This window comes from Anastrepha obliqua, chromosome 3 (assembly GCF_027943255.1).
Source record: "Anastrepha obliqua isolate idAnaObli1 chromosome 3, idAnaObli1_1.0, whole genome shotgun sequence".
NCBI lineage: Eukaryota > Metazoa > Arthropoda > Insecta > Diptera > Tephritidae > Anastrepha > Anastrepha obliqua.
In genome coordinates, this window is record NC_072894.1 from 271937 (window position 1) to 286852 (window position 14916).

Here is a 14916-nt window from a genome sequence, read left to right on the forward strand (position 1 = left end):
AATTATATTTCAGAAATACGGAATATTGATGTGTGATAGCAAAAATAGATATATATAATATATTTAGTACTACTACTAGGAAATAATCTTCTATGATTGGAGCAAACCTATCCCTAATCAAATCAACCTCTAAATCTTGTAGGCGGCCGTCGTAGCCGAATGGGTTGCGATGTGGATTGCGTGACTGCAATTCGATAGTGTGCTGGTTCTAGACCCCGTGCATTAAACTCCAAATGATAAAAAGTTTTTCCTAGTTTTTTCAGCAGGCAATGGCAAACGTCCGAGTGTATTTCTGCATGTAGGTCCGTCCCTCCATTTGTGAAGCAGCATCAAGCACAAATAAGGGTGCGAATTAAAATATAAATAAATCTAAACCTGTTCTTTTTTTTTGTTTTATTTACGCATCTTAAAATATACACAGAATAACGTTTAGAAATTACAACGAGTACCACTTAATAAAGATATATTACTAACGAGCAATTTTTATTGAACATATATATTGAAAAGGAAAAGCTAAGATGCCTCAATATTCATAAATTCATTATGAATGTAAAAATATATATACTACAGCTGGTACTGGGTGCCCATCTGGTCTAAAACTGTTTAACGCTTGAGCCGCCGACGATGAGTATTTGGCTGGAGCAAAGCCAATGCTTCAGCGTTGACTTCTGTTGTACCTAGTCATGAAGAATTTTTTTATTTAGTTGTTGGAAATTTGAAGATTAGCGCAAAAAGTATTTGAAGTTTTGACCGAGCTCGAACGGGCGAATTAAAAAAATACCATCAGTTTGATGTAGTTTGTCGCACCGTGCAAAATCAAGCCGTACAAATACTCATTGCTCTGTCATGCCTCTCTGTAAAAGTTCTCATTGACAACCTAACAGCCCGTTCATCTTTTGTGTAATTTGTTTTGTTACTTAGTTCAATGCTATAATTGCGCATTATTCGCGATTGGGAAAAGCCAAGAGTGCTGTTGTATTACACGAATTACATAATTATAGAGACAATTAGCGAACTATACCCGCAGTCCGTAAACTTGACGTTTGCCTGTTATTCTTTTTATTCTATTAATGATGACACTTTTTTTATTTTCCACGTCTCATAAAAAATTTTAGCATTTTATTTAAATCCTTTGCAAAAAATGTACTTCTAATTATTTAACAATTTCATGGCATAAATAAACTCGATAGTCCCGGGCGCATTTACTATATAAGTATATGTTTAATATGCACGTGGTTTGTATATGCACTCATAAGCAAGTACAATGTCTAATATGTATGAATTTAGGTATGTACATACATTTGTAAATATGTGCATATACTCGCACCCGCGTTTCGCACTTGAAAACACTTTCACCAAAAACTTCGATGAAGTTTTAATGGCAGTGCCTCCATAAAAGGGTGGCAATTTGGATTTGTGAGTTATATTGTATATTCATCAGGCCACACAATCAGTGGCCTAACAAATATCGGAAAGATAAACACATTTATGTATGTACATGCATGCATATTTGCCCATACCATATATGTATGTGTATCCACTTATATATCGTGATAACGGAGAGTTGGCTTTTGGGCAAAGCTTAAATGCCTCAACTTAACTAACGTCTCAAATTCTCCTAACAATTTTACAAGCACAGACGTTGTAGCCGTGCGAATTGCAGACTATGCCAATTACAAATGCTGTTCGTGTGCAGTTGGTAAGTCGTTTAAGCCGGCGTCGAGTGAACAATGCGTGTGACAGGGCAGCAGTACCATTATTGGCTTAAACGAGGACGGTAAAAGTTAATAAAGCGCTCGTTGTGGAGTACATCGGATACACCGGAGTCATAAAGAGGGACTCCTCTGCGAACTTTAAATATGAATCTCTTACGCGGATGTGTAGTAAAAGCTTGGGATATTTTATTTCCAGTTTCTATTTTTTACTTTGTCGCAGTTAGTTTGGACAATACGCAGGCGCGTGTATTACCATTCGTGTGGAGCCAAACAAATATACACGATTCAAACGCAAACACGGATGTTTTCAATCGTGTTGGAGGTAACAAAGGAGATGCGCAAAAGTTCGGTTACATCCAATTTGTTCCAAACGGTACCTTGATCCTACGAAGTACCATGAATAATGGCACCAACTTGCAGAATCTCTTGCTATTCAAATCTGTACTCGGTGCCATGAAAATATATCCTCAGCTGGGCGTCGCCAACAGTAAATGGAACATCAAAATCTATGGCGAGGGTATTGAACATAAATTTCCACCATTTCTGGAACGCATTATTCAGCGCATTCAAACATATTTTTCTGTTTATAAATACACGGACACCAGTGCACTGGAAAATCCCGCAGTGTCCATAGAAAATACAAATCTACAAGACAGCAACATTGTGACCGCAGCAACTTGCGCACCATCAGTGAATCGATTAGAAGAGGTTGAGAATAATCGCACTGGAAGTATATTTTCTGGTGATGAGAGTGATTTAGAGCAGTCTCTTACCATTTTAGGAGTTGAACCAACAACGAATGAAGAAAATGACGATGAGTACACCGAGTTTATAGCGATAAGCGACCACGATGACGATTTTATCGTTGTGGGAGAGGACTGAGTGTCGTATATACCTAAGAAGTGAATTTTCAATTATAATTATTAAACTAAATAGAACGTTTTGGAAAACGGGATTAGATGTTGACTTTGTAAGTTTGTTCAACACTTAGAGCCGCATAACGTTTTATAATGAATCAACCTGTGTGATTATGGTGTATCGAAAGCAGTAGAGAAAATACTCCGTTGTCAGTTTCTGGACTGTGAACACTGCCTGCAAAATCAATTTAGTATGCAGCAAGAGTATTTGAATATAATTTAAATGTGAAAATAAATGTTCGTTGTACTGGAGCTTGCTCTACATACCAATGGGTGTAATTTTTCTCCAAACAGGATTATATGACTGTTTGCATAAAGTTACATACATATACTTATAGATAACATGAATAACAATGTACAACTTAAACTTAAAAGTTCGTGTTTCAAGTCTTTCGTTTGCTTACTCATAAAAATGTAACTGAATTTCTTAAAAAGCTTTCCCACTAATTTCAGTGGTGAGCTGCTTTGGATTTTTTCTATTTTATGGTCCCGTCTCCATAGCATCCCTTCTTTGATAAATGGGAATTATGATTATATTACATCTCAGATATATTTGAACAGTTTTTAATTCAATGGTCCTACAAAATTTGGTTTAGATTTTGTAAAGACATCAATTATAAAAATAAGTGAATTTCTATTATAAGTAAAGGAAACACTCAGTTCTGAAAAGATTTCTGAAACAATTGACGAGCATAGAAGATTTGGAAATCCTGGGGATGTTCATTCCTCCTTTTACATAAGGCTTGTGTTATGTACTCAGTTTCAATGGACAATTTAGTAGACGTACAACTGACAATTGTAAGTTTGAGTAAAATACGTTGATTGTCAGATTCTGCACAAGCATAAATGCGTCTCCTCTGATTCGTTGTGCATAATCCATAACCTATTGTGCTTGCTAAATATCGAAGTATTGGAAATAATGGCAAACATCAAAAATTTCGCCGCTGACAATGGTGGTAGCAGTTATGGTTCTGCATATTCCACATATAATTTGTAATGTACATTAAGTCTAGTTTCATTAATTTACAAGTAGATATTTCATGGGCACCCGAATTCTCCTCATATTCAGTAAGACACTGTTAAGAGAAAATGCACTCTTCTACATTTTACATTCACTTGTTTTTTTTGTTGCATTTTTATTGTTCTGTTATTGTTTATGGATATAAATGATGATGAACTTACGGTGACGATGATTGTACTTTCCTTTTTGTTCGAATGTTTACTTGTTTACATATTCAATGATCAAGTGTATCAAGTGTATGTGTGTGTTAGTATGGTGAAATAGGAATATTATTGTGTTACTTAGAGCACTAAGATGAATTCATCTGTCTCTCAGCTATAGTTACCAACGTATCCCACAGACATTGATGTACTGTGTACACATAAATTTAAATTTGAGTGTTTGATTCCAGTCAATCATTTAAGCAACCTTAGATTGAGGCTGCGGTTCACGGATGACACCTTTAGAGGCTTCTTCTTGAACTCCTACATTTATATCGGTAGAGGATGCGATCTTAAGTTTCGCAGGTTGTTCTGGTAAAGCTACTTGAAGAAGTCCTTCCTTTAAAGGCTCAGACAACTTGTTGCTGGTATCCAAATATTGATCCTCCGAAAACTCTGCAAAATAATTTAATGAATAAACTAAATTGAATGGTAAATGTGTTTCATATCCTTACTTTCTTTCTTCACCTCACTTTCATCCAATGGCTTCTTTTCTGGGTCTTTCAATGCATTCGCCCCCAAGAACCTGCCATAGTCCGGCTTATTGTTAAGTTCTTGCTTCGATTGTGTTTGTTTAGCTTCTTGCAAGTCTTTAGTGATATCTTTCAATGGCAATTCTTCAGTAACTTCCAATAATGGAACAGCCGTCAGTGGTGCCTGAGCGTCGTCTGATAGAATACTGCGTGCTCGTATTGCCGAGATTGGGCCAACGAATATGGGCGAGTGGACGAAATCGACGACATGTGATACGCCCGGTGTTAGCGCATAGATGCGTGCGCTGTTGGGTAGCAAGGCTTCGGTATTGGCAGGAAGTTCGTAGGTGATTCTCGGTTTGTCGTCCTTGCTAGCAGCGCTAGTTGCTGAGCTAACGCCAGAGCCAGGCCCAGCTGGTGGGAATAGAGCGGGAAATAGGCCTTGACCAGCGGCTGCAGCAGCACTAGAGGCTGCTGACGCTGCTTCGCTCAGTTGAGGACCTAACTGTGCTGATCCGGTTTGTACTGCTTGCTGAATTTGCTGTGAAATCTGATCCCATTGCTTGGTCTCCAGCTTCTGTGGCTGTTCGTTAGCACTGGCGCGGCCTAAGCCAACGTTTTCAACGGGAATGATCGGAGCGCCAGCACTAGCGGGAACATAGACAATTGTCTCTTCATGCGGTGCGGCGATACGAGCTATTGGCGAGAGGTGGTGGATGAAAGCTGCGGTATCATATTTAATAGCTGGCTCCAGATGGACTTGAGCCTGTGGTGTAACGATGACAATGTGCGAAGCAATATCGCTTTGTGCCACAGGCAACGGTGTACCCCAAACTAGGGGTGCAATCAAAGTGCAGAACAACAAATATTTCAGCATCTACGGGATGATGCCAGTTTCAAATAGTGTAGAATAATTTAATTTTAATGTATGTAATCCATTATCTATACTAAAAATATCCAAACTTTTTATAAATAAAATACATTTTATAAACAAAAAAACAGGTATGGTGCCAATTTTGGCCCTACGCTCCACCCAGAGGTAAAGGATATTATATATACACACATAGATATAAAATATATATAGGTATACATATCATACCATACTGTAAAATGGCATATAACAATGAACTTCTACCCACATGCACCGATGGCTTTAGAAATCATACGGTGATGATTGTTTATCCCGTACGAAAATTTATTAATGCTACAATCGATCCGACTCAGGTAGAGAGACGCTTCGTGACGATGAAAGGCCAGGCCATTCACTGATTGCTATACCAAGAAAACATTGAACAAGTGCGTGATTTCATTAAAATAATAAGGAACCGCCTGAGGGTGATTGAGGTAAATAAAATAGTAATTTAGCCCAATTTAGCTCTATGTAAGCTTGATTCCCATCGCATTATTTCTTTGCTCGATTCACCTGATTTGGCAACTTTATCTATTCCCGAAACTGCATTTGACGATGAAAAGGAAACGTCATGAATCTTTTAAAGCCATTGAAGCTGCTGTGAAATAAAGTCGGTAGTTGCGCATTGCCTGTCGAGAAGGACCGTTACCATCTAATGTTTCATGTCCACAATAGTCACGCATGAGCCCACTTGGCTACATTGGTATATATAAGTAGGTAGTGCATGTATGTGTGGTTGCAACTGCATGCACCGACACGGGAGCTCGAAAAAACCGCCTTTGTTATTGGGATTTATTTTCATTTTATCAATAAAACAAAGAGCGCAAAGCATATTTTCTGGTTTTTAAATTGAAGCTACAAGTTCTTGCCGAAGCTGAGAATATTATTGCAATGATTTACTGCATAACCAAACGCAGTCATACTGGAAAAAGCAGAATTTATTTTTAGATATACTTATAGTTGGAAATCTGCGGAAGGGTGCATGAAGTTCGCTACGTAAACAGGATCAACTTCAAAAGAACTACTGCGTGCATCGTTAACCGGTTCTAGCTGAGGTGAGACTATTTACTAACTTGAACAATTCTTCAGAGGACGAAAGGCGAAGTACGAATACTTAGTGTGTGTAGATTCACACTTTTATAACAATTTTTCACACCTATAAGAATAGAACATATTTGATTAAGTGTTGATGACTTCTTGGGCTGTAATATTTACATTCGCTATACAAATAATTCCAATAAAAATTTCATTCAAATCATGTTCTTGACGTCATAATAATTGCTTTTGCAAGTTAATTGCAATTTTTTCGAAATTGCTCACTATAACAGATAATTCGGACGCAAACCAATTGCTCACACAAGTTAAGTAGTTTCAGAGATGAAGATGATATATTCACACTAAATATTGCATTATGTATTTATGCATCAACATTTGAAGCATCGTGACTTTTTCTGCAAGTAGGGTGAATAAAGGTTTTATGCTGCCTCCAACCATTCAGTCCTTCCATTGTAAAACTGTGTATACTATATATATTCAGAAAAATAAATTTTCTTTCAAAAGATGCGCCTAAATGTTGTTTTAAAATAAACCATCTGAAAATTTAGATTCTTTCAAGTTTCTTTAAGTTTATTCAAAACACAACTCTTAAAATTTATATGTGAAAAATGGTCGATTCAGGAATGCCTAATTGACGAGATATCGATATTGGAAGTTATTCAGCAACACTTTGCGCTACAGCAGCAATATTCTCAACAGAACGCCCAGTTTTTGGTCTGCCAATCATTTTTCTATCCTCCACGGAACCAGTTGCTTGAAATTTTTTCACTAATTTCGCGATATGTTTTCCTTAAAGACCGGTCATTCTGATAATAAGTTTCAATAATTTCAAGGCAAGTTTTCACTTGACAAATATCAAAGATGGCATAAAGAAAGGTACCGTCTACAAATTATTCTCTACTGACATCTAGGCATCACCTTTGAAGGCTTTTTAACTGGTATGCAACACACAAACACATGGAGAGGTTACGAAATCAAAAAAGTTTCATTTAGTCAGTTAATTATACATTTATGATAGCAGTTTTACCTATACATTTGCGGATGATATTTATGAAAAGTGGAAAAGTACAAACGTAACTTACCTTTTCCTTTTTTGCTTTGATTTGTTCTTTCTCTGAAGTGTTCTATTTTTATATGTTTTTCACACTAATTTTATTAACAAAACTCTTACTTTTTCAAAAACAAAAATAAAAGAAGAGTGTTAATTAACCAAGCACAGAATTCAACTCAGGGAGCCTTTTTTAGTGGAGGAAAGTTAGACAACTTCACTAGTTGTCTTCTGCAGCCAAGAAGAAACTGACGGTTAGTGCAAAAGCAAAGTGGTCTTTTATAACATTCTGCCGATGCGATTTACTAGACAACACTAGCCCATTGCGACAATGTACATAGCAGCTTCCTTGCCTGCACCAACAGTATATGTAGGACTTGCAAGGAGGAACAACAACAGGAAAATTATTCTAGCTTTAAAATAAATAAAAAACAAATAAATAACCGAGGAATAAGAATATCATGCATCTTGTGCAGAAGCTAGCAGATTCTGTTACCGCTCTGCCTATGGCTTCGCTTGCTTTGTCTTAAATAACACAAAAACTGGAACATTTGTATTGCACCAGCCCGTCAAACGACAGCTGGCTTTTAGAGGGGCATTGTGGCCAACCGGTTAACCAAAGTTTATTAAACTGAAGCATGGACACTAAAATAAGCATCGAAGATTTTTATGTCGCAGTAGGACGATGCAAAGGAATCCCTCCCTGTTCTCCACCCTCGATATATTTACTAATTTGTGCATTTGTGAGGAAATTATCTTGTATCGAGAAGGGACATTCGAAAAACAAAAAACACTGAGCCATAAATATATAAACAGTACTGCTGTGGTGATGTGTAAATACGTTCATACAGAATACTTATGGACACATATGTAATTCATACTCTACAGAAATATACTACTTACTTTGAGTGGACTAAGTGACAGTCCTGTGATCTCACATTTTGTATATTATAGAGATTTAGGTAGGAATTTATCATAAATGATTCCTTCTTAATTTGGCAGAAAGGTACAACTACAACATATTGTGTAAAAAGCTGTGAAGGGGAAGTTTGTTGACTACTCACTTGAACTTGTTATTATACATACATACATACTATATGCACATACTTGTGCATACGAGTATGTGTATAGGTGTGTGAAAAGGTAAGATGGTAATGATAAGGTATGGGGGTGAAATCAGCTCAAAAAAATACAAGTTTATTACATCCTTGTGCCCATAAATACAGGTGTTTACCTAATATTATATAAATGCATGCATATGTACATATATTTTCGCAAATTCATTGCAAAACACAGGGTATCTCAAAATGTCCTAACACTTTAATCATGTACATTACATGTCAGTTTCTTGTATTTTAATGCGTTGCTATGGTGATTCTGCTATTTAGTTTTTAACGTATTTAGTAACAAATAACAGAGAAAAGAGGCCTCAAAAATTGAGATGGAAAATTGGAAATTTCAGATCCAATTAGCCTCTCAATTAAATTGGTTCCATATAAGCAATGAATGAACAATAATCGATTTGTGTTTGATGTCGTTGTCTTAACAGAATCGAAATCTAACCGAAAAACCTAACCTTTTTAGCCCTTTTCTATAAATTATTTTTAAATAACTTTAAATAAGTAGTTTTAAAGTTTTCGACCCCTGCGACATACGATGTGTGTTAAAAAAATTATGAGAATTATCAAATTTCGCCGGCTACGTACTTTCGACTTTCGATTATTACACTCGTCTCGAAGACGGTTTCAGCAATATAGCCTGTTTTGTTTATTTGTGAGAGGCATAAATAAAATAGGTGTTTTGCGTGTTCGGCGATTTTCTGCTATAGAAAAAAATAGATCAAAGAAGTTGGATCAAATTGAGTGTAGCAAATTGAATTAAGTGCTCAAAGACACTTGAAATGTTGACAGTGGCATACGGTGAGAGTACTCTGAGTCAAAAAAATGTTTACAAGTGGTACAAGCTTTTCACAGAAGGCCGAGAAGATGTGAATGACGACGCTCGCTCTGGACTCCCCAACACATCAACAACCAATGAAAATGTAAGAAAGGGATAAAAATTGTGATGAAGAATCGTCGAATCACAATTAGAGAAGTTGCATATCGGTTGGCTCATGCCATGCAATAGTTTCGGAAATTTTGGACATAAAGCGTGTGGCAGCGAACGTCGTTCCAAAATTGCTGAATTTTAACCAAAACCAACATCGCATGAGCATCGCTCAGGAATTGTTGAATGACGTCAACGATGATCCAGATTTGCTTAAAAGGGTCATAACTGGTGACGAAGCATGGGTTTTTTGTTATGACATCAAAACCAAAGCCCAATCGTCCCAATGGAAGAGTCCAGGAGAACCAAGACCAAAAAAAACACGATACGTTCGATCAAATGTCAAGGTTTTGTTCACTGTTTTCTTTGATAACTATGGCGTAGTGCATCAGAAGTTCTTACTACAAGGTCGTACGGTAAATAAGGTGTAATACCGGGCGTGAAATTATACGCCGTTTGCGCGAATGTGGAAAAAGAATTCGTGGCTTTTGCATCATGAGATTGCACCTGCTCACTCATCTTTGCTTGTGAGAGATTATTTGGCCAAAAACAACACCGTTATCATGCCGCAGCCAACGTATTCACCAGATGTGGCCTCCTGTGACTTTTTCCTGTTCCCATGATTGAAGAGACCCATGAAAGGAGGGCGTTTTGCGACGATTGAGAAGATAAAAAACGAATCGCTGAGAAAGCTCCAGGACATACCAAAAATTGCATATCAGAACTGTTCGAAGGTTGGAAGAAACGCTGGCACAAGTGTATTATATCTGAGGGGGACTACTTTGAAGGGAATAAAATATAAATTGATGAATAAATGCTCAAATAAAATATAAATATTTTTTGAAAAAAAATGAAAATTCACCTTATTTTTTGAACTAACCTCATACTACCCCAAATCCTAATGCGACCTCTACCATGCTCTAAGTTACTCGGACCTATATCCGGCCAAGGACTGGCACTCCAGCAGAATTCCTCGTATATATATTACATGGGCCGCATCAGAACCCTTTACGAGAATTCCGAACTGGTGTTGCTCCACAACGGTAACATCAACGTCCCACAACGACCACCAACGCAGGAGTAAGGCAAGGTTGTCCCCTGTCATCCCTTCTCTTCGCCATCGTTGTAGACGACGTTATGAGCCAATTGGGTCTGCACAAAAGAGGCATCGTATGGAGATTCACCAGACATCTTGAGGACCTGGACTTCGCCAAAGACATAAGCCTCCTCTCTCCCAAGCTCACTGAAATGCAAGGGAAGGCGGACAGACAATCACAATAAAGTAAGACCTATAATAGTTCACGGGTGTTCGGTGCAACTGCAGGCTAAACAAAGCAAGGACGGCGTTCGGGCGAATGCATACAGTATGGGCGAGCTCTCCAGCCCCACTAAACTGCGGATATTCAGCTCATGTGTGAAGTCTATATTGTTGTACGGAATTGAAACATAGCTGGTCTCGAGCACCATCAAACAGAGGTTACAACCTATCGTCAACAAATGCCTCCCCATCATCTGTAGAAGTTCTGAACACCATCAGCGTCTCGCGACTTTTGTCAACTAATCTATATTCACGGACAAAGCGTTGTATATGGACTGAATTGTGGAAATGCTTAAATTCACATTTTTAGCAATCTTTTTCTGCGAATTACCGGTTTTCAATAGCTGAATCACTAATTCAAGCGTTTCTACAGACGTACAGTTGCCCATCACGCTATATTAAAGTTTATATTCGCGACCGATCTCTCCTAGTATGAAATAGGGAGGGTAGGAGAAATGATTTAGAGTAGCATTCAGAAAATGCGAGTAGTTTGCAAGTCGCAATATTGGCGCTAACGAAGTTCGCACACGAATCAAGCATTGGGGTCATGTTACGCTGTAATTTTTGAAGTGAAACTTCTTAGGCGTCGATGGACGAGCGAGAATCGAGAGTAAAATTTCAAGGCCATGAAACGTTTTTGGCATTTTCGTTCCGCGAGAGAGAAAATAGATATAACGTAGAGGAAAAGGAGGGAGAGAGCTATACCTTATATATATTTCAGATACACTTTAGACTATTTTTCCTAAGTTTTTCCTTGTGATTGCTAATTTCTAGTGAGAAATAACACTGTCTACTTTTTGGTCTTGTTTGTTGGGGCAAACTTGTAGGAAATATATTTTTTGTGCCTACTTTTTGGCGTTATATTTCCTTGGTTCCTACTGTGTGGGGCGTTTTTCGGTCCCAATTTCATTAGCGTTTTTTTTTGGTGCCTACTTTTTGGCGCTTATTTTCGTTTCCTGGGTAGTGTTTGTGCGTACTATAAAGTGCTATTCATTCCGGCATCGGATTTAATGGTATTGCCTTGAGGTAATTTGTGCCGTTGCTGCTGTCTTGGAATCGCTGCGTTTAAGCGGGTGATAAGCGCTCGGAGTAGTGCACGTTGAAGCCACGGTTTGTGTCCGGCGTTTACCTATACCGGTCGACCCTTCTCCGGTTTTTGTAAATTTTGTCTATTTGTATTCTCTGCAAATGTTTTGAATTTATTTAGATATATACTCTTTCTCTCTCTCTCTCATTCTCTCTCGGGTCTCTCCCTCTTTCTTTGTCTGCCTTGAAAGTTTCACTTCTGTTATGTGTACTACGCTACACGCACTTTTTTTATGTTGTAAATATTCTTCTTGAATTAAAGTTACTTTGAATTGATGTGTTGATGTTTGTAATTCAAATATATGTACGTTTGAACGTACACACGAAATAAGCTGTAAGTCACGGAATGGTATATGACCGCAGGAAAACTTATTAGTTAAAACCATGGGATCGTTACAAATTCAAATTAAAACTTGGATTTAAGATTTATATATTAGGATCACAAAATGATTCCATAACTGCAACATAGTTTTATTATCAACTAGCTGTACCCGGCGCGCGTTGCTGCGCCAACAACTAAAATAAATTAAAAAAAAAAATAACTTTAAAGAAAAATCAGTACACAAATATTCCATTTCATTCTAAACCATTTTATTGATTGAAAAAAAAGTCCTCGCAGTATCTCATTTTTAGGACGCGCCATAATTGTATTAAAATTCTTCTTAACATTTGCGCACTGGTTGCACCATAGGCCGTTATCATGCTGAAAGTTTGTTTGGCGAACACCGTGCAATTGTTATTGCACCGAACACAAACAGATTACATCAAAGTAAATATTGTAATCGAGCGAGACTATGGTTTTGTTTAATGGGTCGGATTTGCTTTACTTTCTTTTGCGCAAAATATGATATTTTTTGGATAATCGTTTCCCGTATGTATACTTTGTTATACATTTTTAACGTTTTTTGTGACTCGTATATACTTCAATTAGTGTAACCAAAAGGAAAGAAAAACAGTGCTCAAACTAAATTACATTTGAATAATGGAAGTAAAAAAATATATTGTGATATGATATAAAAAAGTATGTATGTCGAGGAGGTTGCTGAACACCTCAAGAATTGCGGAGGGGGCTTATTGGCGCTTACACCCATTTTGTTTGTCTGTTTGTCCCTTTCTGTCGCGCCAATATTGTGATTTACACGCTACCCAAATTTGTTTGAATGCTACTCGAATTAGTGATTTAACAATTTAGAACTGATAATTCGCAGGAAAAAAAAATTGTTAAAAATGTAAACTTAAGCACTTCTGTTTGCCATTGTCTGCCAAGGCGCAACCGCTTAAGAAAACGTGTTCTATCAATAGGTGTTTCCTGTCCATGCTTTCGAATGTGTGCACTTCCGAAAAGTAGTCACACACCAACTCATTCGGCTACATTCTTTCAATAGGGTGTAGCTTTTTTCCTGGCGCCACGCAAATCATTTATCTTCTCGCCTAACACTTCTATCATATATGGGGCACTTTGGCGGGCCTGCTGCCATTTGCTGACACTTTTAATAGTAAGAAAGTGGCTGCCAAAGTAAATTACTTGTGTGTCGTGGAAGCAAGTTAAATTGCCGTGCACATTTCGTATTCGCCTAACAAATTTCCGAACAAACAGCATAGACAAGTAAGAAGTTGCATGTTTCATTTTCCCACATGTTTTCTATGGTTTCATTTTTTACTACTGTTAATCTTATTGCTGCGTTTGGTAAAAACGTAAGAGGGGAAACAAGCAATTACCAATGACAATTAATGATCGAAAAGGCGATCATTTTGTATGCACTCTTTTGCTTTCTAAAAATAGTGGTTTTGTTTTTGCTTTGGCACAAAACGATTCAACTTGACCGCAAGTTTCGTGTCATTGAACGAATTATTCGTGGAATGTTTCGTTTGTTTTCGAGCTCTGCTGGCAAGTAAATACTCAATACTTGTTCCCCGAATCAAGTCGTTTTTGTAGCCGATGCTTTTTTCGAGTTTAGTATTTGGTATCGATACTTTTTGGTAGTTTTTGTTATATGGCAACGTTTGAACTATCCTTCACCATTAATTCATTCCATCATGTCAAAGCAGGTTATGTTAATTTAAATTTGCCGTTATTTTTTCGTATTTACTTTCTGGGTGGAATTTATTTTGAAAAATTGGGGCCTGACTATGCCTCCCAGGTCTTTCGCTTGGAAAAAGTTCGAAAAAAATTTACTCCAATAACTTGCTGCGTATAAAATATATTAAAAAATGTGTAAAGCAATCTGTCGCTCGCGAAAGACTTTTCAAAAGTAAGAAATATAATTGCATAGAAAATAAATTGCTTTTGTGTACCTCAGTTAGTGGGACGATTTTTTGCTCAATATTTTATGCTAAATGTCAAAGTATGAATTTTTGTGCACTTTCCTTTGTAAAATTCAAACATTAAGTTTTGTTAAAATTTAATTCCGTTCAATGATAAAAATTAAAAAAGATTTCTAATTTTTACAATTTGAAATTTTCCTCAACACCTGAATATACGTAATACCTTTTGCCGATATTTATTCAGTACTCAATACCTTATTCCAACACTAAAACAAGTAAAACTACCTATACCAAGGTGTTATCGAATGATTACTGCGTACGCGCACATAAATGACAAAATAAAAGGAGGTCGCCACAGAGGTAATAAGGGTGGTTACATTTCTAGGGCCGATATTGAATGTGAACCACACAAACAAACTTGACTTTTATCTGCATTTCATTTGACATTTTTCAATTTCATACCAACTCAATTTGAACCATGGAAAGATACACAATCGAGCAGGTTGTAGTTAGAAGAAAGCCCGAATGAATTAAAAAAGCGTTGAGAAGAAAATTGTTTCACAATGGAAATAGCTTTATTTAATTATCAATAAGACACATTACAAGAAAATAATGCAAAAGTTTTATATTTTGGTTTTTTCAGGAACCACATATAAAAACTAGTTATAAGTTATAAAAAACAGTTGAAAAGCGAAAAATTATTGCCCGTCATATATCGACTCCATGACAATATTTTTTTTTTTTGTCATTTTACTCTATTTTCGTTTTTTAAAAACTGAGCTTAGAACACCAATGGTTTTCCGCCATTGTTTTTATTATTTTTCTTAATCTTAACAATCAATCCGCGCAAATTTTATTATT

At 36.9% G+C, this 14916-nt stretch overlaps 3 protein-coding genes across 3 annotated transcripts in view; 2 read left to right on the forward strand and 1 right to left on the reverse strand.

The window, feature by feature from the left end:
* The window catches only part of LOC129240557 (general odorant-binding protein 70), a 61082-nt gene that overhangs the window by 6535 nt on the left and 39631 nt on the right, over window positions 1-14916 (forward strand). The window lies entirely within an intron of this gene.
* Window positions 1702-2902, forward strand: LOC129240556 (uncharacterized). The gene has a single exon (XM_054876456.1). The coding sequence runs from the start codon at window positions 1860-1862 to the stop codon at window positions 2595-2597; it is 738 nt and encodes a 245-aa protein (XP_054732431.1). The 5' UTR covers window positions 1702-1859; the 3' UTR covers window positions 2598-2902.
* LOC129240554 (uncharacterized) lies at window positions 4051-5203 on the reverse strand. Its single transcript, XM_054876454.1, has 2 exons — window positions 4309-5203; window positions 4051-4249 (listed from the first exon to the last, which is right to left on the reverse strand). Exons 1-2 carry the CDS (start codon window positions 5201-5203, stop codon window positions 4053-4055), a joined length of 1092 nt encoding a protein of 363 aa, XP_054732429.1. The 3' UTR covers window positions 4051-4052.

Bases quoted from the DNA above. Each gene is read 5' to 3' on its own strand.
- LOC129240556 (XM_054876456.1), top strand. From the start codon at position 1,860: ATGAATCTCTTACGCGGATGTGTAGTAAAAGCTTGGGATATTTTATTT.
- LOC129240554 (XM_054876454.1), bottom strand. From the start codon at position 5,203: ATGCTGAAATATTTGTTGTTCTGCACTTTGATTGCACCCCTAGTTTGG. The intron at 4,250-4,308 runs GTAAGGATATGA...ATTATTTTGCAG, and splicing joins AAGTGAGGTGAAGAAAGAAA to AGTTTTCGGAGGATCAATAT.